At 40.4% G+C, this 21829-nt stretch overlaps 1 protein-coding gene across 2 annotated transcripts in view; it reads right to left on the minus strand.

Annotated features, from left to right (window-relative positions):
* Positions 1–15405: 15405 nt before the first annotated feature.
* KCND2 (potassium voltage-gated channel subfamily D member 2) overlaps positions 15406–21829 on the minus strand; it is a 531276-nt gene continuing 524852 nt past the window's right edge. For both annotated transcript variants that reach the window (XM_077473452.1, XM_077473453.1), the window contains one exon: positions 15406–16746. In XM_077473452.1, the coding sequence (XP_077329578.1) occupies positions 16569–16746 (178 nt within the window). In that variant the 3' untranslated portion in view covers positions 15406–16568. The remainder of the gene's footprint in view (positions 16747–21829) is intronic.

Here is a 21829-nt window from a genome sequence, read left to right on the forward strand (position 1 = left end):
TAAAAAAATTACTCTTAATTGAGGGCTATGATGATTGTTAAGTACATGTCTCTCTATGACTGCTTTGGTGGTTCTTTCTGTTTTGTGTTTCAGGTGACAAGCTGCCTGCTGTTGCTAGGAAGATTTACCTCAGCTTCTGAGCATTGGATTGGTGACAAATCCTTTGGCAGGAAACATCAAGCCAGAGGGTAATGAGTGTAATCTTTTACTTATATCCTCTCCTGCCACTGGATGGAGTCAGCATTTACCTCAGGTAGTCAGCTGGACTTACTTCTGGATTCTCCTTAGCCTTTCTTCTGGATCTCTCCCACCCTCCCTCCCCTTTGTTATATCTCTTTGCCGCGGTCCACCTTTATGTGGGTAATGTCACCCACTTTGTGGTTGATACACTGTTACTTGGTTGGTTTAACCACTTGCCGACCGCCGCACGACGATATACGTCGACAGAATGGCACGGGCAGGCATATGGGCGTATATATACGTCCCTGCCTTCCCGCGGGTGGGGGGCCCGATCGGGCCCCCCCGGTGCCTGCGGCGGTCGGTATTCGTTCGGGAACGATCCGGGATGAGGGGGTGGCCATTCATTCATGGCCACCCCCTCGCGATCGCTCCCGACGAATAGAAATGCTCCGTGACATCACTTCCTCTCCTGTAATGTAAACACAGGAGAGGAAGTGATGTAATCTCTCCTCCGTGTCGGTATTTTTCGTTCCGGCACCGAGGAGAGAGGATCGGTGAGTTGCACCAACACGACACTACACAGTAGAACATGCCAGGCACACTCACACTCACGCATTTTTTTTTGCATTGGTGTCATTTGTGACTGTAATAACTGTTAGGGCAGTTAGGGTTAGCCCCCTTTAGTTCTAATGTACCCCCTAACCCCCCCAATAAAGGTTTAACCCCGTGATCACCCCCCGTCGCCAGTGTCACTAAGGCTGGGTTCACATTGCAGCGGTTTATGAGAACGGATGTGATTTGCACCACACTGCAGTGCAAATCACATCCGATCTCTGTGCGATTCGAGTTCAGCCATACAGATAGTATGGCTGAATTCGCGCCGCACCCGCCGCAAATTCGCACGGGACCCTTTTTTGGTCCGCAGCAGAATCGGATCGCATGGGTGTTCACACCAGGCGATCCGAGTTTGCAGATCGCACTGCGATATGCGAACTAATCTGGGGGTGTCATTAACATTTCACTGACACTCCCAGCAGTTCGCATAGGGCAGTGTGAACTGCCGCCGGGAGGCATGCGATGCGGGAACCCGCCGCGGATTCGTGGCGTTCCCGCATCGCTCCAGTGTGAACCCAGCCTAATAAGCGATCATTTTTCTGATCGCTGTATTAGTGTCACAGGTGACGCTAGTTAGGCAGGTAGGTATTTAGGTTCGCCGCAACTTTTTATAGCGCCAGAGACCCCCATATACTACCGCATAAAGCCCCCTGATTGCTCCCTAATTAACCCTTTCACCAGTGATCACCATATAACTGTTACAGGTGACGCTGGTTGGTTAGTTATTTTTTTATAGTTTCAGGGCACCCGCCATTTATTACCTAATAAAGGTTTAACCCCCTGATCACCCGGCGGGTGTCATTTGTGACTGTAATAACTGTTAGGGCAGTTAGGGTTAGCCCCCTTTAGTTCTAAGGTACCCCCCTAATCCCCCAATAAAGGTTTAACCCCGTGATCACCCCCCGTCGCCAGTGTCACTAAGGCTGGGTTCACATTGCAGCGGTTTATGAGAACGGATGTGATTCGCACCGCACTGCAGTGCAAATCACATCCGATCTCTGTGCGATTCGAGTTCAGCCATACAGATAGTATGGCTGAATTCGTGTCGCACCCGCCGCAAACTCGCACGGGACCCTTTTTTTGGTCCGCAGCAGAATCGGATCGCATGGGTATTCACACCATGCGATCCGAGTTTGCAGATCGCACTGTGATATGCGAACTAATCTGGGGGTGTCATTAACATTTCACTGACACTCCCAGCAGTTCGCATAGGGCAGTGTGAACTGCCGCCGGGAGGCATGCGATGCGGGAACCCGCCGCGGATTTGTGACGTTCCTGCATCGCTCAAGTGTGAACCCAGCCTAATAAGCGATCGTTTTTCTGATCGCTGTATTAGTGTCACAGGTGACGCTAGTTAGGCAGGGAGGTATTTAGGTTCGCCGCAGCTTTTTATAGCGCCAGAGACCCCCATATACTACCGCATAAAGCCCCCTGATTGCCCCCTAATTAACCCTTTCACCAGTGATCACCATATAACTGTTACAGGTGACGCTGGTTGGTTAGTTATTTTTTTATAGTTTCAGGGCACCCGCCATTTATTACCTAGTCTCACTAGTGTACCCCTAAATTTAGGGGTGTCTACTTTCCAAAATGGGGTCATTTGGGGGGGTTTGTGCCATCTTGGCATTTTATGGCCTTCAAAACTGTAACGCCCTTAGAAAGCCTGAAGGCGGTGCTTGGTTTTCGGGGCCCCGTACGCGGCTAGGCTCCCAAAAAGTCCCACATATGTGGTATCCCCGTAATCAGGAGAAGCAGCAGAATTTATTTTGGGGTGTCATTTCACATATGCCCATGGCATGCGTGAGCAATATATCATTTAGTGACAACTTTGTGGAAAAAATAAATAAAATAAAAAAGTTTGTAATTTTCCCGCAACTTGTGGCAAAATATAAAATATTCCATGGACTCAACATGCCTCTCAGCAAATAGCTTGGGGTGTCTACTTTCTAAAATGGGGTCATTTGTGGGGGTTTTGTGCCATCTTGGCATTTTATGGCCTTCAAAACTGTAATAGGTAGTGAGAAGTGAAATCAAAAATTCACGCCCTTAGAAAGCCTGAAGGCGGTGCTTGGTTTTCGGGGCCCCGTACGCGGCTAGGCTCCCAAAAAGTCCCACATATGTGGTATTCCCGTACTCAGGAGAAGCAGCAGAATTTATTTTGGGGTGTCATTTCACATATGCCCATAGCATGTGTGAGCAATATATCATTTAGTGACAACTTTGTGTAAAAAAAAAATAATAATTTTTTGTCATTATTCAATCGCTTGAGGCAAAAAAATAAAATATTCAATGGGCTCAACATGCCACTTATCAATTTCCTTAGGGGGTCTACTTTCCAAAATGGGGTCATTTGGGGGGGGGGTTTGTACTGCCCTGCCATTTTAGCACCTCAAGAAATGAGATAGGCAGTCGTAAACTAAAAGCTGCGTAAATTCCAGAAAACGTACCTTAGTTTGTAGATGTGACAACTTTTGCGCAAACCAATAAATATACAGTTATTGACTTTTTTTTTACCAAAGACATGGGGCTGAATACATTTTGGCCTAAATGTATGATTAAAATTGAGTTTATTGGATTTTTCTAATAACAAAAAGTAGAAAATATAATTTTTTTTCAAAATTTGCGGTCTTTTTACGTTTATATCGCAAAAAATAAAAATCGCAGAGGCAATCAAATACCATCAAAAGAAAGCTCTATTTGTGGGAAGAAAAGGACGCAAATTTTGTTTGGGTACAACATTGCATGACCGCGCAATTACCAGTTAAAGCAGCGCAGTGCCAAATTGGAAAAAGACCTCTGGTCATTGACCAGCAAAATGGTCCGGTCTGAAAGTGGTTAAGATATTGCTGCTTGAGTCTAATGCCGGCCATACACGGTTCAAATTTCGAAAATCGTATCTAAGAATTTTCGTATGAATTTCGCACCATTAGTGGGCTGCAGCAACAGACGATTTTCGTGCGAAAATAAAATTTTAGGAATCGGACATGTTGGAAATTTTTTGAAAAACGAACGATTTTCTAATCAATGATGGGAGAATCGTGCGAGAAAATTTACGGAGAGAAAAGAAGATTCCCGGCCAAGAAAATTAACAACATGAGGTGAAATTGAAGGCTTGGTCAGTAGAATTTAGAAAATCAATGGTGGCATCATCGGATCACAAAAAAAACAAATTTTCTGATTTTGAAAAGAAAATTTGTTCGAAATTCGACCGTGTATGGCCTGCATTAGTGAGTAAGCATGTTGGTCTGTTACTGGTTAACAACAGTTCTGTTTGATATTGAAGGTCCATCCTTTTGGGTAATGTCACCCACTTTGTGGGTGGACAGTGGTTAGTAAACTGTTATTTGGTTGGTATAAGATATTGCTCCTTGAGTCTTAGTGACTAAGCATGTTGATCTGTTAATGGTTAACAGCGATTCTGTTTGGTATTAAAGTTCATTACATAATTAAAATTCTTTTAAACCCAACAAAGGGGCCGTGGCCTAAACTTTTCCATAATCCTTGCTATGTGTTTGTTTTATTATTTATTTGTTCTTATGGTATGACGGGCGTTAATGGGGTGTACAACCCCATATCATTCAACCATCAGATCCCAAACCTGTTACTGTATTTGAAAGTTGAACTATGGGGTAAAAGTTGGCACTTAAAAGTGTTGGGCTAATTTTTGACCCTGAACCTAGTATCTAAGGATACTACAGAGGGAATACTAATGGATGTAAGAGAGCTGCTCAGGGACCTATCTGAAGAATAAAACAGGTACCTACAGAACCATAAGATCCTTACACTTTAACACTATTGTTATCTAAGAAACTGTTTAGGCCAAGTAATGTTCTTGTTTAAAAAAATGCTGTATATTTACTTAAAATCTGATAAAATACAACATAGCATCTGCTGTTTTCTGTTTCTAGTTAATGTGGCATGAATTGTAATTTTGAAGAAAAAACAAATACCACAACAGGAGTTGGAATAATTCATACTTCTATATGCAGATATTTGCTGGCAATACTGGCAAAACGAAGCATATTTATGTTCTTCTGCCATCAGAGATTACATTACCTCTCCAAATTCTCCAAATGTTATTGTTTCCTTGTGTCATAATTTATACGAAATGCTCCCTTTCACTTCATGCTTTAGTCAGAGAAGACTTATTATTACAATATATTCTAATTCTTAAAGTGACCCTACACTTTGCCATTTGAAGGCTGGGGGCTTTCTCCACTGTGAAAACAGAAAAATCAATGCTACTATCCGTACAACATATAGATAGCATAGCTCCCAGGTGCTCGATCCACAGTCGCTGGCTGAGTAGAGTGATGTAGAAAAGATGATCCACACTCGGGTTGTTGCTCTTAAAAAATCTTCATTTTATTGAAAAGCCACAGTGTAAGCTGTCATCTGTTAAGAAGGGAATAAGTCACGTGTTCCCAATACCAGGGTGTAATGAATATCTCTCTTTATAGAGCAGAGGGAAGCAAAGGGAAAGTTAATGGGGAAGGTAGGAGTTGGTAATATTCATTTACTCTTCATGATCATTGATTCACTTTGGATGCAGTAACCCATAGTAACCAAGATAGTTTCTGATTAGTTGTTATGGCCTACTGCACATATAAATTAGCACCGAAGAACAAGAGATCTTTTTTTAATAAGGTGATTTTTATTTTTTTTATGTTTGCCACGTAAATAACTAAAAGGAGAAATGGTTTATATTTATGGATTCTTTGATTACTTCTAAATTGTTGATTGATCATATATAAATAGATCTCTGGCAAAACAGCTGAAACTGATTAAACTCTTAGATTTTTTTAGTTGGCTATGACCTCATCCTAAATAAAACGAATCATGACTAGGTTTAGGCACAAATGTAAACAGTAGGGGCCATGACAACCTATTGATCCTTTGCCTGGTGCCAATCATCAGTAAAAGGATTGTTAAGAGAGCCGGAAGACAATTCACTTGCTCCTACAGGGTTGCTCCATAGCTGGCCAAGCCAGTGAGACAACATTTGGTCATTGCTCCTACTCTGATAAGAAAGATTCTGTAGGGTTATGGTCAGCCAAATTACACTGTCATAAGAACAAGTATGTGCCCTCCTTAGGTCCCTGTTGCGGACACAATTCCATCAGTGACAGGATCTATAATGTGATATTATCCTTTGTACCAAGCTATTATAATTCTGCTGGCTTATCTATGATATATTGATATTGAAAACCTTACTTAGTTTTACTTAATGTGCTGGGCTTTAAGGTTGATGTATTTGGTCATGGCTAAATGTTATGGAGTGTGGCCAAATGATTAGGTAAGGCTGTTGACTAGTAATGCTCATTCTGCAGGGGTTCAAGTAACAAGTGCTTACTTGTAAAGGCAGTAAAATGTTTAGTAACCACTCAGAAACCAGCTTTTTACAGATCTGCCTACAGTAAAGTTATTATGACCAGTTGTCATTGAAGGTATCTCTCACATTATGTTACGTATGAGATAACACAATCCCTGGAATTCATAAAGACTGACGCAGACAGGTTTTGTGACAGTGGTTTTCCTGCATTGTTCTAAAAGTGGTGCAGTATGTGCCAAATTCATGTACCTGTCTAGACCCTGTAATTGACTTCGGCACACGTTGCTCCACTTTTAATGTGAGACAATTTCACAACATCTGTCTGTAGCAGTTTCTCTCTATATGCCAAAAGCTCCTCTTTCATAAGATATCAACTGTCAATATTTTATTTTAAATTTGGTGCATTCATTGTGCCACAACGTAAAAGTGCCACATTTTAGAAGTACTTGAATTGGTTCACAAGTCTCTGTCAAAACCAAAAGTGTTGCAATTGCTTCATGAATTTGGAGCAATACATTAACAAGAGGGATTCATGCCAAAAGGCTTGGTCGGCTTTTGCTTGTACCATGCAAAGCATAACAATGATTGTATGTCTGTACAGCATCATTCTATGAGGACCGCAAATGGCCCGTATGGCTTTTAGTATTCATATGTCTGGAGAACATTGCCTGAACAGAATTTGAAGTGCTCTCTGGGTGATAAAGATCAGAATGGTTGAAAGTTGTATCTTCAGTTCACTGTTAAAAAGAATCAACATCAGATTCTACAGAGGGACATCACTGCTTTATAACCAACGGCTCCCATGGCACAGTTTTGAATTTTTCTGTATTTGAAGTGCTTAAACACTGCACAGATAAGATAATGAAGCAAAACTCATTTTAATATCCCTTACTTTGGTGTGTAAGCATGTATATATGAATTTCCATCTAGTTAGAGAGGTACAAAATAACTCTTTACAGCAGGGAGTTTCCTAGGTAATAGTAGTTGGATACAATATTGTTATCTGATATATGCAGTTTTGGGCATTACAAGCCAAGCCTACCATTATACCTAACCACAGTTCTGTTGATTTTATAAAGAAATATAAGATGCAGCTCTAAAGGAATACAACAACCCAAAGACGCCTTTGGGAGGAATATTCACTAGGTGAACTTGTGAATATAAAACATGTGAATATATGTGAAACGTGTTCATAACCTGTGAAAAACAATGAGAGATCTCATATAGGCATATCACAGTCACACATACTAAAAAAAATGCATAAAAGTCCATCCAGTGTCTATACATAAAGTATTAGTCTGACCAAAATAGATATGCTCAATAGAAAAACCTATGTTGGGATTTCTAGAAGGTATTCCTAGCTGGTATAGTCTCTTGAAGGAGATAAAGAAATGCAGTCCTTCTTACAAACGCGGGTGACCCATATGCATGACAGACTTGACTTTACACATACTAATCATGGATGTACATCAAACGTGGGAAGGGATGGGTACTCTTACCCCAGGGTGTGGACCCACACACCGGCGGCGGTGAGTCTCCCCAGTAGAAGTACGTTTAGTACGTGTACATGTCGGGTACATAGCCTGCTAAGCTCGATTTACCACGTTTTTTTATCCTTTGTCTGAGATCACGTTTGAACACATTTTGAGCGATGGTTTGTATATTTTTTTAACCATTTTACTTGAATACATTTCTTATCAGATTGCTCTGCGTGGAGGTCTTTTTTCTATTGTTTTTCCAATGTTTTATGTTGACGGTTGGAAGACTATATTCATCTTGTCTTTGGAGTCCTCCTGGTGACCACTTCCTATGGAACCCCCTGGATGTAGATGCTAATACGCACCATCCTGCTTGTTGAAACCTGGGTCTGAGGATTTACCGTGGAGGATTGTTCCATGCCTGATTGACTCACCACCACCAGTGTGTGGGTTCCCACCCTAGGGTAAGAGCACCCATCTCTTTCCTTGACGTTTCATATACATCCATGATTATTATGTGTAAAGTCATATCTGCCATGCATATGGGTCACCTGTGTTTGTAAGAAGGACTGCACCTCTTTATCTCTTTCAAGAGACTATACCTTCTAGAAATTCCAACATATTTTTTTCTATTGAGCATATCTATTTTGGTCAGACTAATACTTTATGTATAGTCACTGGATGGACTTTTATGCATTTTTTAGTATGTGTGACTGTGATATGCCTGTATGAGATTTCCCATTGTTTTTCACAGGTTATGAACATGTTTCACTTATAGTCACATGTTTTATATTCACAAGTTTACCTGTTGAATATTGCTCCCAAAGGAGACTTTGGGTTGTTATATTCCTTTAGCTTTGCATCTTATATTTCTTTTCACTTTTCACAATTTATATCATTGTTGATGCTGGCTGCTATTTTTATTTATTATTGGTAGTGCAACTTTGTCCTATAATTTTTGTTCACCTGTTGATTTTATACACATGGTTTCTGATGTCATGTCTGACCTTCTAAAGCCAATAAAAATATCAGGGAGCTCTTGGAGCTTGGAGCTCTGAGGAAGTTAGGGATTTTGCAGGACCAGGTCCAATAGATTAGAATTGACTGGGCAGCACAGTGCAAATGTGGTTCCTTTTGGACTACAGTGCTGTAATAGGAAAGTGGAGGTAACACTATGAAAATAAAGGGGGCTTATCATAATGTCTGTCTAACTGAACATCTATTTCTGTGACTTTAATTGCGCTTTTAAGTGCCAGACACCTCATGGGTTCTACAATGTATTCTAATCAGCTGGTTGGCAGGGTTTGGAATAAGAAAAATTCAAAAAGTCTAAAAATAACTCTGGGGCACTAATAATAATACTGAACTAATAATCTGAAGTGAAGTGAACTTTTGTTCTTTTCAATTATGTCCAGGAAAGCTTTTATCCCTTTAATATCTACCTGCACACAGTTGTCTGTTTGAAGTGACAGCTTCAATCGGCTTACTACACATAACTTTCAAAATAACCTATATGACCCTAAGAACTTTTTTTTTTTTTACTGAATATAGAAAGGACATCTACGAGACCCTGACTACATTTATAAAAAAAATCAGGTACAAACACAGAAAAATCAAGTGCTTACTTCCAAGGTTCTGGTGTTTCGTTCTGTTCCTCTTACTTCCAATTAGTATTTCTTTCATTCTGTTCCTCTTACTTCCGATGTTCTTCCTATTCTATTAATTATTTTACCACACTTGTACTATACCATGGAATTTGCCGTAGAACTTGCTAGAACATTTGACTAGTCAATTCCCTAGCACACCCTATCCTTCCTTCCATGTCATAGACCTGGCCTCTTCTGGGAGTGCCTAATTACACTCTGTGCTGGCAAAGCTAATCTACAACTCCTTACATGAGCTTTTTCTGTTTGTAGCTGCTGGGGTATGAATGAAGAGTAATGCTGTAGAGTGTCACTATAGAGTGTCTGCTGGGGCTGTTGACATCACATCCAAGATGATGGTGCCCAACCTAGGGCCTTTGAATGTCCACACAAGGTGGACTCTTATAGTTAAACACTATGCATTAACTCTAAATGCCCACAAAATGTTAATCACCATATTTTTGTTAAAATGAATGGTCTGGTGACAGGCTCTTTTTTTTACCATGCTTGAGCTAATGTTATCTAATAACCAGTACTCAGTGCTCATGGATCCTATAAAAGCTGACTTAATTGATTCATCAATAGTTAAATTGCTTCAGCAACCCCACTAATGTTCTTGTAATATCTACTCTCCAAAATTGTAAGCTCTAACGAGCAGAGCCCTCTGATTCCTCTTGTATTTAATTGTATAGTAACTGTAATGTCTGCCTTTATGTTGCAACCGTTGGTGGTATATAAATCCTGCATAATATTAATAATATTAATATTCTGGCTAACTAAGAGTTGATCAGAGTAGATATCTAATATTTAAAAATGCTAGGAGCATGGAGTACTGGTAATGTACAAGATAATATTGGTTTTGCTCTTGGGTAATCATAGTGCACTTGAGTCGCTGAACTATTTACGTTTTGCTGTTCATATAGAAATGTTATAAAAGCACTCTTGGAATTATCAATGAACGAATACCTATAAAAAAAAAACTATAGTCACATAAAGGTCACAGAGGAAATAAAGGTCACCATTGTGGAATTAGATCAAGTCTACATCTAAATTCATATATCTTCATAAATTTGCAGTTCTTGAAAATAGTAAATGTATAGTTATCAAGTTATACACACGTAAAAGGACAATGAAGTAAATGTTTCATTTTATTTGGGGTTTAGTAGATAATTAAAGTGAATACCTACATGAGGAATAAATTATTTTTACACACGCTAGTTCCCAAATATATCCAGAAACATTACAATTCACCTGTGCCCAGACTATGGACATTAAAATATTTACGTGTTCTTACGTTACAAGTACATTGAAAGAAACCCTCACTGATCTCTCTAGCTGTATGTACTGTTAAGAAATCCATCCTCAAAAATCATAACGAGGACTCTAATGTCAGATTTCAGTGATTTTTTTTCTAAAATGTCTACAAATACATAGTATTCTGAATGCTTGTCTTAAAGTGATTTTACTGCCAGGACTAGATTTGAATTGCAGGAGCCAATAGGCAGAGATTTCTGAAGTGCTAAAGTAAATTTTAGGGCAAACAAATATTAAAGTACCCACATTTTTTATAAAATATAAAGGACAAGGTTGCACTGAGTAAATTGATACCCAACATGTCAAACCTTAAATTTGTGTGCACCCGTGAAATGGCGACAAAATCAGTACCCTATATTTCCTATAGGTGATGGTTCAAAATCCCTCTATAGGTCATCAGTTTAGTTGCAGAGGAGGTCTTGTGAACTTTTGCTCTCAGGTGTGTGCAGCGATATGTAACATGTATCGCAATCAACGTTTTCACGTGTGGATGCCCCTCACGCATGCGTTTACATTTGTATGTGTGTATATGTGGGGTCTGGGAGCCTCAAACATTTGGGGGGGAGAGATTTTATGCCCTTAGGTGTAACTTTATTTTATTATTAACCTTTTTTCATTACATAGGGGACAAAAATTCCCCTATGTGATGATTTTTAGATGACAGGTTCTCTTTAATGAGATATGCAGGCACTAAAAGACCCTGCATGTCACCTCTGGGCTCCACTGAACTTACTGCAATTCAGATCACATTGCAATACAACCCTTCCTGGCTATGCTAGCTGGGGAAATTGACAGTGTGATCCGGAAGTGACGTCATGCACGTCGTTTTCCAGGTCACCACCATGAAGGGGAGGAGAGCAGACGTGTGTCTGCTCTCCTCCCTCCCCTCCAACAGCCGACACCCACTTTGTCGGTCCCGGGCCTGCAGGTGGGCAAGCAGAGCCCAGAATACATGCCAGGGGCGCACAGGGAAGGTGCCGGTACTGCGTTGTGTGGAAGCACAGCCGCCCAAATGCTTCCACCCGACAGGCAGTTTAACACACAATCTCAGTGGCTGCTGCCACTGGATTGTTTGTGAAACCCCTGACCTGACAGCGAAAAGGGTAAAAAAACAATGAGAAAAAAACCTCATACTGATGGGTGCCCCTTTAGGAAGGGCACCTGTATGCACATGACCTATGTGCCTAGAGGAAAATCCAGCCCTGTTTACTGCTTGTTCAGAATATGTAACTACTTTAGTGTGCTAAGTCTGAGCACAGGTGCACTTTAGGCAGGTTTAAAGAAGAAAACCTCTTACATTTTTCCTGGCTCCTCATGTCCTTTGCCAACAGTTCTGGGACCATCAGCTGGTTTCCCAATTCATATTACCTAACAATTAGGCCTACAGAAACTGAATACAGTGTCTCACAAATGTGAGTACACCCCTAACATTTTTGATATACTTTTTCATGTGACAACACTGAAGAAATGACTCTTTGCTACAATGTAAAGTAGTACAGCTTGTATAACAGTGTAAATTTGCTGTCCACTCAAAATCACTCAACACACAGCCATTAATGTCTAAACCGCTGGCAACAAAAGTGAGTATACCCCTAAGTGAAAATGTCCAAATTGGGCCCAAAGTGTCAATATTTTGTATGGCCACCATTATTTTCCAGCACTGCCTTAACCCTCTTGGGCATGGAGTTCACCAGAGCTTCACAGGATGCCACTGAAGTCCTCTTCCACTCCTCCATGATGACATCACGGAGCTGGTGGATGTTAGAGACCTTGCGCTCCTCCACCTTCCATTTGAGGATTCCCCACAGATGCTCAATAGGGTTTAGGTCTGGAGACATGCTTGGTCAGTCCATCACCTTTACCCTCAGCTTCTTTAGCAAGGCAGTGGTTGTCTTAGAGGTGTGTTTGGCTTTCTTGTGCATCATCATTAGAAGAGGCTTCCTTCTTGGATGACAGCCATGCAGACCAATTCCAATTTTATGCAGTGTGCAGCGTATAGTCTGAGCACTGACAGACTGACCCCCACCCCTTCCAAACTCTGTAGCAATGCTGACAGCACTCATACGTCTATTTCCTTAAGACAACCTCTGGATCTGACGCTGAGCACGTGCACTCAATGTCTTTGGTCGACTATTATGAAGTGTATTCTGAGTAGAAGCTGTCCTGTTAAACCACCATATGGTCTTGGCCACCATGCTGCAGCTCAGTTTCAGGGTCTTGGCAATCTTCTAATAGCCTAGGCCATCTTTATATAGAGCAACAATTCTTTTTTTCAGATCCTCAGAGAGTTCTTTGCCATGAGGTGCCATGTTGAACTTCCAGGAACCAGTATGAGAGAGTGAGAGTGATTAACACCAAATTTAACACACTGCTCCCCATTCAGACCTGACACCTTGTAACACTAAGGCCGCGTACAAACGGGCGGACTGTCTGACGGACTTGGTCCGCTGAAACGTGTTTCAGCGGACAATCCGCTCGTGTGTGGGCTTCAGTGGACTTTTTCAGCGGACAGTCTGGCGGACTAAGTCTTTCGGAATTTCCGGAATATTGTCCGTCCAAACTTGGTTTCAGCGGACAGTCCGCTCGTGAGTAGGCAAGTTGTACGGACTAAGTATGGCGCATGCTCAGAAAGGATTTACACGGCCGAAGGTTGCATTGCAGTGTATTGGACGTCGTATTTCTAGTCCCGTCATACGTGCTGTACACGTCATCGCCCAAGCTTTCGGCGGACTGTCTGTTCATCGTGTGTGGTCAAGTCCGTTCATTCGAAAGTAGGACGGACTGTCTGTCGGATTGTCTGACGGACTTAGTTGGACGGACAGTCCGCCCGTGTGTACGCGGCCTAAGGAGTCACATGACACCGGGGAGAGAAAATGGCTAATTGGGCCACATTTGTACATTTTCACTTAGGGGTGTATTCGCTTTTGTTGCCAGCGGTACACTCACTACTCTACATTGTAGCAAAGTGTCATTTCTTCAGTGTTGTCACATGAAAAGATACAATAAAATATTTACAAACATGTGAGGGGTGTACTCACTTTTATGAGATACTGTATATAGCTATATTATAGAAAAACAACATTAGCATCACTTTAGGTGTGCATGCTCCTTATACATTAAAGTTTACCTTGAACAGGTGCAGAAAGATTTAGAATACCCAATAAACACACCTAACTTGGATGACTAAAGAACCAATGGATCCAGTCACTTTCCTTGCTTCCAGTTATTATACATCTGCTCCAGTAGAAGAAAATTAAGTTGGAAGAGATATCATGGCTTTATAATTATCAGTTAGTACTGAGAAAAAGGTGCATATTACCTAGCTTTATAAGTGTACTGATATGTCGTGTGTTTTGACATCTCTTATACAGCTAGACTTATTTAATCAGGCAGCGCTAAGAACAATGCTAACATATAAAGTGTAGCAACCCATATCAACCAATAAGATTTATTTGTATGAAAGTCAGCTCAGTAAAAGATTAAATGGCTTGGTTGGCTGATGGTTTCTATTTCACTATATGTTATTATAAGCCTTCTGTGCATATTCTTTCTGCACAACCTATCATGCCATAACTTTGGCCTGGTTTTGTAATTGCCATGGGATATCACATTAAAATCTAATCTTTAAACTTGGGAGTACTGTTGACTGATGAACCTAGCTGCATCCTTTTTTGATCATTTCAGGAGTTTTGATAAATGAACATTAGGCATAATTATAAAAGATCCTTAACATTACGAAATAAATCAAAGCAAAGCGATTAGCGAAAGACAGATTAAGACAACACTTCTGCATAGTTAAATAAAGAATATGTTTTTAGTGGCTATAGATGGATCAAAATCAGTTCAGCAGGGACTGGCTGAATTTCAATCCATGTATGTCTGTTCCCTTTGGACAAAAGTGGAACAAACAAATCGAATGGGAATGTTGGAAAACTTTAGTCAATCGGCAGCTGCAGCCACTGATCAGTGTATTCTGACAGCAGAGGAGTCCCGCTGTCAGAACACAGCAGTACAGCAGGAAGATTCCTCTATCCACTTCACTTATGTGGATGGGGGACACCGTTTTTTTTTTTTTTATTGATCAGCTCACTGGCTGATCAAATAGAGAAGAGTCATTTATGGCCAGGGTAACTTCACAGTGTAATGGGACAAATTTAAAAACAGATCTTTCTTGTCCACTTTAAGCAATAGTAGGGCAATGACAACATTTTTCTTTACAACATACATAGTGGAGACTTATTCAATATGCAGTTAAAAAACAACAGAGATGTGAATTTTCCAGAAGCTAAAAAGATGTAAGATATTTAAAGCCCAACTACAGGGGAAAAAATGAAAAAATACATTTAAATAGTGTATTGTGCATCAATTACCTTACTCCTCTGTCTTGATTCTAAACACCTCTTACTAAGCCATCCTGCAGTGTAATAGATCAAAGTCAAAGTTTCCTCTAAGAGCCAAGCTAATTTTCTGCCCTAAGGACCAAACATTTTTTCTGCTTTTTATCTTCTTGAGCAGTGGCCTCTTCACCACGAGTTCTCCTGCCTCTAGAGCCTATGAGAGAGGACTTGGCCACTGGAAGTTTTGCCTCCACCAATAGGAGGCATTCACATCAAGAAGTCAGTGATGTGGTACCTGAAGAAGGACCCCACAAAAGGAAACAGAAGAAGACAGAAGGATCATAATGTGACCATGGCTTCAATTAAGTAAAAAAAAAAAATGTATACCAGCAGTTAATTAAAGGGGATAAGGGTGAAGTTAGGCTTTAAAAACAAGTAGAAAGATAGATGTTATTCTGAATAGCTTACCGAATAAGCCTAAGCTTTAAAAAACACACATACTCGCATTCTGAAGAGTAGCTGTCATTTAAATGTTTATGTGTAAGGATGGGGCTTCTTCTCTTACAATGACTTTATCCCAAATATACATATTTTTTTTTTTACTTGTGTTAAACATCAATATCGACACCACCAGCACTACAAAATAATAAGCGTAACATTGCAAGCATTCAAGACCAATTACAATCAGTTATCATGCAGTTTCCAGACTCAGGGTTCTTTAAAAATCTTTCTGGTAGAAAAAAATACCACTGAGCTAATATAGCTATTACCCTTGCTCAAACGCATGTTTTTGTTTTCAATAAACACAAAGTAACAGAATGAAATATCAATCTGTATGCACAGATATTATTTCCCCGTGTCAAAACATACCTTTGTCGGCTAAATGTTAAAAATTTGAAAATAAACACAGACTTTTTATGTAGCAAACACACAGTTATTGCAGCTGTTGCAAAACAAGATTAACAAACAATAAAACAACAACATCATCAAAAAAAAAAGAAAAAAAAAAAGAATATTTTTACAACACATAATGCAACTGATTTTATAAATACGGTTCTTTTCCTAAAATGCTTTTTTTTTTTTTGTCTTTGTTTTGTATATGTAAACATTATTCATCCAGTTGTTGTGAAAGCACTGAAAGGCTCTTTTTCTAAAATAATGTTTGGTCGAAACAGCCTCAATTACCAAAATCCCTGTTCTGAAGAATAGCTGCATGCATTACAGATGTCATTTAAATAAGTACAAATATACTTGCTTTGCATGTTCTTTCATACTCATTACTCTACGGAACGTTCAATATTCCCTTTAGAGAAAACATAATTACAATGTTTCCATTGCCATAATGCTGTTTTTTTTTAGTACTCCAAAAGAGTTCCTTTTAGGCTTTTTTTTATTTTCATATAAAAAATGTTGCATTTTTGGAAAGGAAAAAAAGAGGAAAACGTCAATGGGCAATCTTTCATTGTGCTCATGTATGTAGCCACATGGATATTCAGTTGGAAGATCTGTTATTCAGTCCCATTGCATTATTCAAATGTGTTTGTCTTGTCCTATTAGTATGCAAATAATTTACTGTTTGAAAATCTTGGGAAGCTTTGACTGTTTTCATTTCTTTCTGTGATGACTGCAGCTTTTGTGTTCTTAAAAAAAAATCCTCTTTGAGCAGGTCTTATAGTGCTGACACCCTTACAATGTTCCTTTGTGAGTAGTACGATGACTGTGATCTACCATCTTCCTCTGGGGTTGTCACTGGCGGTGTTGGGATACTTATTACTGCTGTGGTGACATATGGCGGCTCACAGTTTAGTATAATAGCTTCTTCCACTTTGGCATTTAAACTGGAACGACTGTAAAACAAAGGATCATTTAACCAAATTCAACATTTAAGCTATTAAATCTAATTAAAACACACATTTCCTTTATCTATTTGCTTAAAATTACCCTTTTAGGGCTGCTCAGTCCTTTATAGCATCCTATATCACCCCAATACACACATTGGGGTTGATTTACTAAAACTGGAGAGTGCAAAATCTGGTGCAGCACTGCATAGAAACCAATCAGCTTCCAGATTTGTTTGTTTTTGGTCAAAACTTAATTGTACAAGCAGAAGTTAGAAACTGATTGGCTACCGTGCACAGTTGCACCAGATTTTAAACTCTCCAATTTTAGTAAATCAACACACAGTGTATGTACAGTACAGGCATTCCCCACTTTTAAGTACATAATGGTGTTTATTTACTAAAGCTGGAAAGTGCAACATCAGGCTCACTTCTGCATAGAAACCAATGAGCTTTTAACCTTGGCTTGTTCAATTAAGCTAAGTTAATTAAGTAATAAAACCTGGAAGCTCATTGGTTTCTATGCAGAAGTGAGCCCAATTTTGCACTTTCCAGCTTTAGTAAATAAACCCCATTGTGTACCGTATTTTCCGGCGTATAAGACGACCTTTTACATGTAAAAAAATTGGGCAAAAAGCAGGGGTCGTCTTATACGCCGGGTCAGCCCCTCGGATGGCTGCTTGGTGTTCGGTAATACTGTATGTAGCTTCGGCTACATACAGTATATACCGTTGAGCCAATCCTGGTGAGCGATGTATTCAAATGAATACAAAGCCTGCTCGGATTGGAGTAACGACCTCTGCCAATCCGAGCAGGCTACTCTGTAGCCTGCTCGGATTGGCTTGGAGAGTCAGAGAGGCGTGGGCTGATGATGTTACAGCCTCTGCCATTCCAAGCAGGCTTTGTATTCATTAATAGAATACATCGCTCGCCGTGATTGGCTCCAGCAAATGCAGGAAGAAGGAAGAAATATGAAGCCTCGAAAGCCTCGAAAGCCGGGTTGTCTTATACGGTAAGTACAGTTTTAAAAGCGGTTTTGTCCTGTAAGATTAGGGGGTCGTCTTACATGCCGGGTCGCCTTATACACCGGCAAATACGGTACTTAAACGTGGGGTATGCCTGTATAGAGAGTATTTATGAGTTCTAATGCTTACTACCTACCACTTCCTGTTTGATTTATAGATCCACCCAAATGGTTAATTCTCTTTTTAATCACAAATTTGTATGAATATCATCCATGCACTTGAGTAGCAATTCCATTATTGCTGTGGGATATTGCACATGTATTACAGATAATTCTAATGTGGCATTGATCCCACTCCCGCTTTACTAATCCCATCTAAAACTGCACACATTTTCACTTAATATGAGTTGATTATGCAAGCATTTATGTACTTTGTGGATGATGACTTTGGAAGATCACCAATAATTTGACATTTAAGGTAGTACAAGACATAGTGCACAGACAAACCTAAGGGTCTCAAAAAATATAGGAATAACCAGGACAAGGAGCGTCATTCCCTTTTGACCCTTCTCAGCTCTGTTGTTACACTTGTCCTCATACTCTGCATGACTCTGGAGGCTGAGAGCTCCATTGGCAAAAATAAAAACTTTAGCCTGCAGATGAACAATGACACTTCCAGGCTGCAGTGTTCTTAAGGACAGGTTCACATCTATGCAGGTTGCAGTTTGCATACAATTCAATACACACTTTTGATCCATTCAAGTCTATGGAACCAAAAACCAGAAAAAAAGTTCCTGGCCCTTTCCATGAAATGCAAAGATGTGAACTACATCCATAGGAAACCATGTTAAATGGACTGTAGTGTGTTTCTGCAAAACCAAAAATGCACAAAAAAAAATGCATAGGTGTGAACCAGGGTAAGTGCCATATATGTAAAGAAACCCTGTCACCAGACAACAACAATATTCCCAAAAGATATGTGCATTGAACATATTTTAGGCATGTTATTTACCTGTAAATGCCTCCCTTCTGCAAACTGCTGCTAGATGCTTCCATCTTGGATATCCGTAACCCCAGCAGACCAAAACTGTCACTCATGAGACACGCTATACTAATATTCCCCCTTGCTCCTTCCCTTGTAGCTACATGCAAGATTTAGTTTTTTAATTCAAACTGTATACTAAATTACAAAAAAAAAACTATATGTCCATGTAATAAAATAATTTAAATGTGCAAATTAGTCATAGAGATATTGTTAACTTAACCAACGCATGTTCATGCTGGAAAATTTAGCCTGGACATCTACAGTACGTGACAATGATTCTGGTCACAAAAGGTTTAAAGAACAGCTATCACAAAATTTGTGGTATCAGCTTTCTCAGTTTTAAGCTTATATTACTCCAAATGGACAATACTACAGTGTTAGATTTTATTTTACTTTAAGGCTCCATGCATACTAGGAGTGTAAAAAAACAACAGGAAAACACCGGGAAAAAACTCTTCTCACATTTAGCACTTTGTGCCAGCATTTAGCAGTTTTTGTGCCAGTGTTTAGCAGCGAAAATGGGGTTGATTAACAATCAATGACTTATCAGCTGTCATCTGGATTCCCCGCTGGCATAAAAAAAACTGTGTGGGGGCCCCCCAAAACATACCAGGCCCTGTGGGCCTGGTACAGATATTAAGGGGAACCCCATGCCAAAATAAAAAAAACTGTGTTGGGTCACCCCTAAAATCTAAACCATACCCTTATCTGAGCATGTAGGCCAGGAAAGGGGGAGTGGGCAAGCACCCCCTCCACTCCTAAACCATACCAGGCCACATGCCCTCAACATGGGGGGTTCTTTGGGGTAGGGAGGCTCCCACCATAGCATCTTGTCTCCATATCAATGAGGACAAGGGCCTCTTCCCCATAAACTTGAATCTGTGGTTGTGGGGGTGCGAGGGTTACTTATCTGAATCTGGAAGTCGCCTTTGACAAGGGGGACCCAGATCCGAGTCCCACATGTGAATGAGCATGGGGTACATAGTAACTCTACTCAGTCACAAAAAGAGAGTAGTGTAATCAAAGATAGGAGCCAGAGAGGAGTTTTTGATAAGTCCTTTATAAAAAAAAAAAAAAATATATATATATATATATATATATATATATATATATATATATATATATATCCCCTGAAGTAAATTCAGTTACAATCACGATAAATGCTGGCCACTGACCTGCACAAAAAAAAGGAGGTCTGCATCTGATACTGGCTTCTGGCAACTGATAGCTTCACTCTTCGTAGCTGCAGCTAAATAAACTGCCCCTTATGACATCATCAACCCAGTGTACCAGGTGCCAAAGCACACCCCTATGTATGGTTCATGTATTGCTGCATGATTGGATAAAGGTCTGGTATGGATTTGGGGGGAAAAGCCACGTAATTTTAAAAATAAAAATTGGCGTGGAGTTTCCCTCAAAATCATACCAGACTGGTATGAGATTTTTGTGGGGGGGGACTCCCATGGCATTTTTTAAAACATTTTTGATGTCGGGATTCCCCTAAAATCCATACCAGCTGTCAGCAGGGAGGCATTCTGTGTTTTTTTCTGCTCCCAAAAATGTGTTAAATAGTTTGTCTCATTCATGTAAACTGATACATTCTGCTGGAGAGCTTGCTCCTTTGAAAAACAACCGACTTACTGGCTGGATCACCAGATGAAAATAGAAGAAAGAACACTTAAAAATGAAAACAAATACACCATCACATCTAAGAATTGGTAAGCTGCAATATAATGAATGTTTGCTTTTGGGTTTATTACTGGTTTAATGCTCTATCAAAATCACTGCTAAAGCAGCAGCACATATTGGATCATGGTAGTGATTATACATTTCATATAACTTTCCATCACTATGACCATAATTGCTTAGTGATGTGCCCACACATGCTCAGATTACCACACCACCGATGAGCAACGTGAAACTTCTGCCCAACTCATCCAAAGTTCTGTTCAGGCAAAAATGGGAGCAAAGATGGCAATTATCAGGTCAAGTATAGTTACTCCATTTTGCGAAGTCCAGCTGTATATGCAGTTATAAAAGTGTATGACTAAAATGGTAAAATATGGGAATTTAAAAATAGTATTTAAGGTCAATGGGTAAGCTGTTTTGTTCATGCATTAGCAGATTGGTTGTCCAGTAAACATTCATTTTCGGTGTCAACAGAACGGCATAAAACATGTTTGGTCACCATCTGTAAGTCAGTATGTTTCTTCTGGATGGAGTGTTATGCTTCGCCATTTGTACTTTATGTTTAGTATTGCTACCAGTTGTGCAATGCCTCTTAACCCTTTGTGGATAATACACAAAATAATGTAAAAATGTATAATAATAATATTAATAAAAAGTATGACTGAGACTATGAAGTGGTTCTAAAGGGTTGTGTGCAGCAACCCCCCCTAATACTTAACTGAGCCCATCAAAATCCAGCGATGTTGTACAAGAGCTTTGGCTGTCTGTTACTCTGAGATACAGCAGTGCCATTGGCTCCTGTTGCTGTCAAACAAAGTCAGTGAGCCAATGAGGAAAGAGAGGGGGCAGGGCCAAGTCGTGGCTCCATGTCTGAATGGACACACAGAGCAGTGGCTTGGCTTGGGTGCCCTCATAGCAAGCTCTTGCAGTGGGGGCACTCGGCAGGAGGAAGGGGCCAGGCGTGCCGGCGAGGGACCCAAGAAGAGGAGGGGTCGGGGCTGCTCTGTGCAAAACCACTGCATAGAGCAGGTAAGTATAACATGTTTGTTATTTTTAAACAAAAAAAAAGATATGAACATCACTTTAACCACTTAAGGACTGCCTCATGCTGATATACGTCGGCAGAATGGCACGGCTGGGCACAATCACGTACCGGTATGTGATTCTTTAAGTGCCCAGCCGGCGGCGTGCTCCCGACCAGGTCCTGTGATCCGTGACTGTGGCCGCTGGATCAGCGGACCGGATTGCCGCTGGTGTCCCGCGATTGGGTCACAGAGCTTAAGAAGGAGGAGAGGTCTGTGTAAACAAACCTCTCCCCGTGCTTCCATGTGTGGCTATCACCGATTGACTCTTCCCTTTTATAGGGAATGACGATCAGTGACGTCACATGCCAG

This window comes from Lithobates pipiens, unplaced genomic scaffold, assembly GCF_037356315.1.
Source record: "Lithobates pipiens isolate NorthernLeopardFrog02 unplaced genomic scaffold, aLitPip1_a1.2 Scaffold_8, whole genome shotgun sequence".
Classification (NCBI taxonomy): domain Eukaryota; kingdom Metazoa; phylum Chordata; class Amphibia; order Anura; family Ranidae; genus Lithobates; species Lithobates pipiens.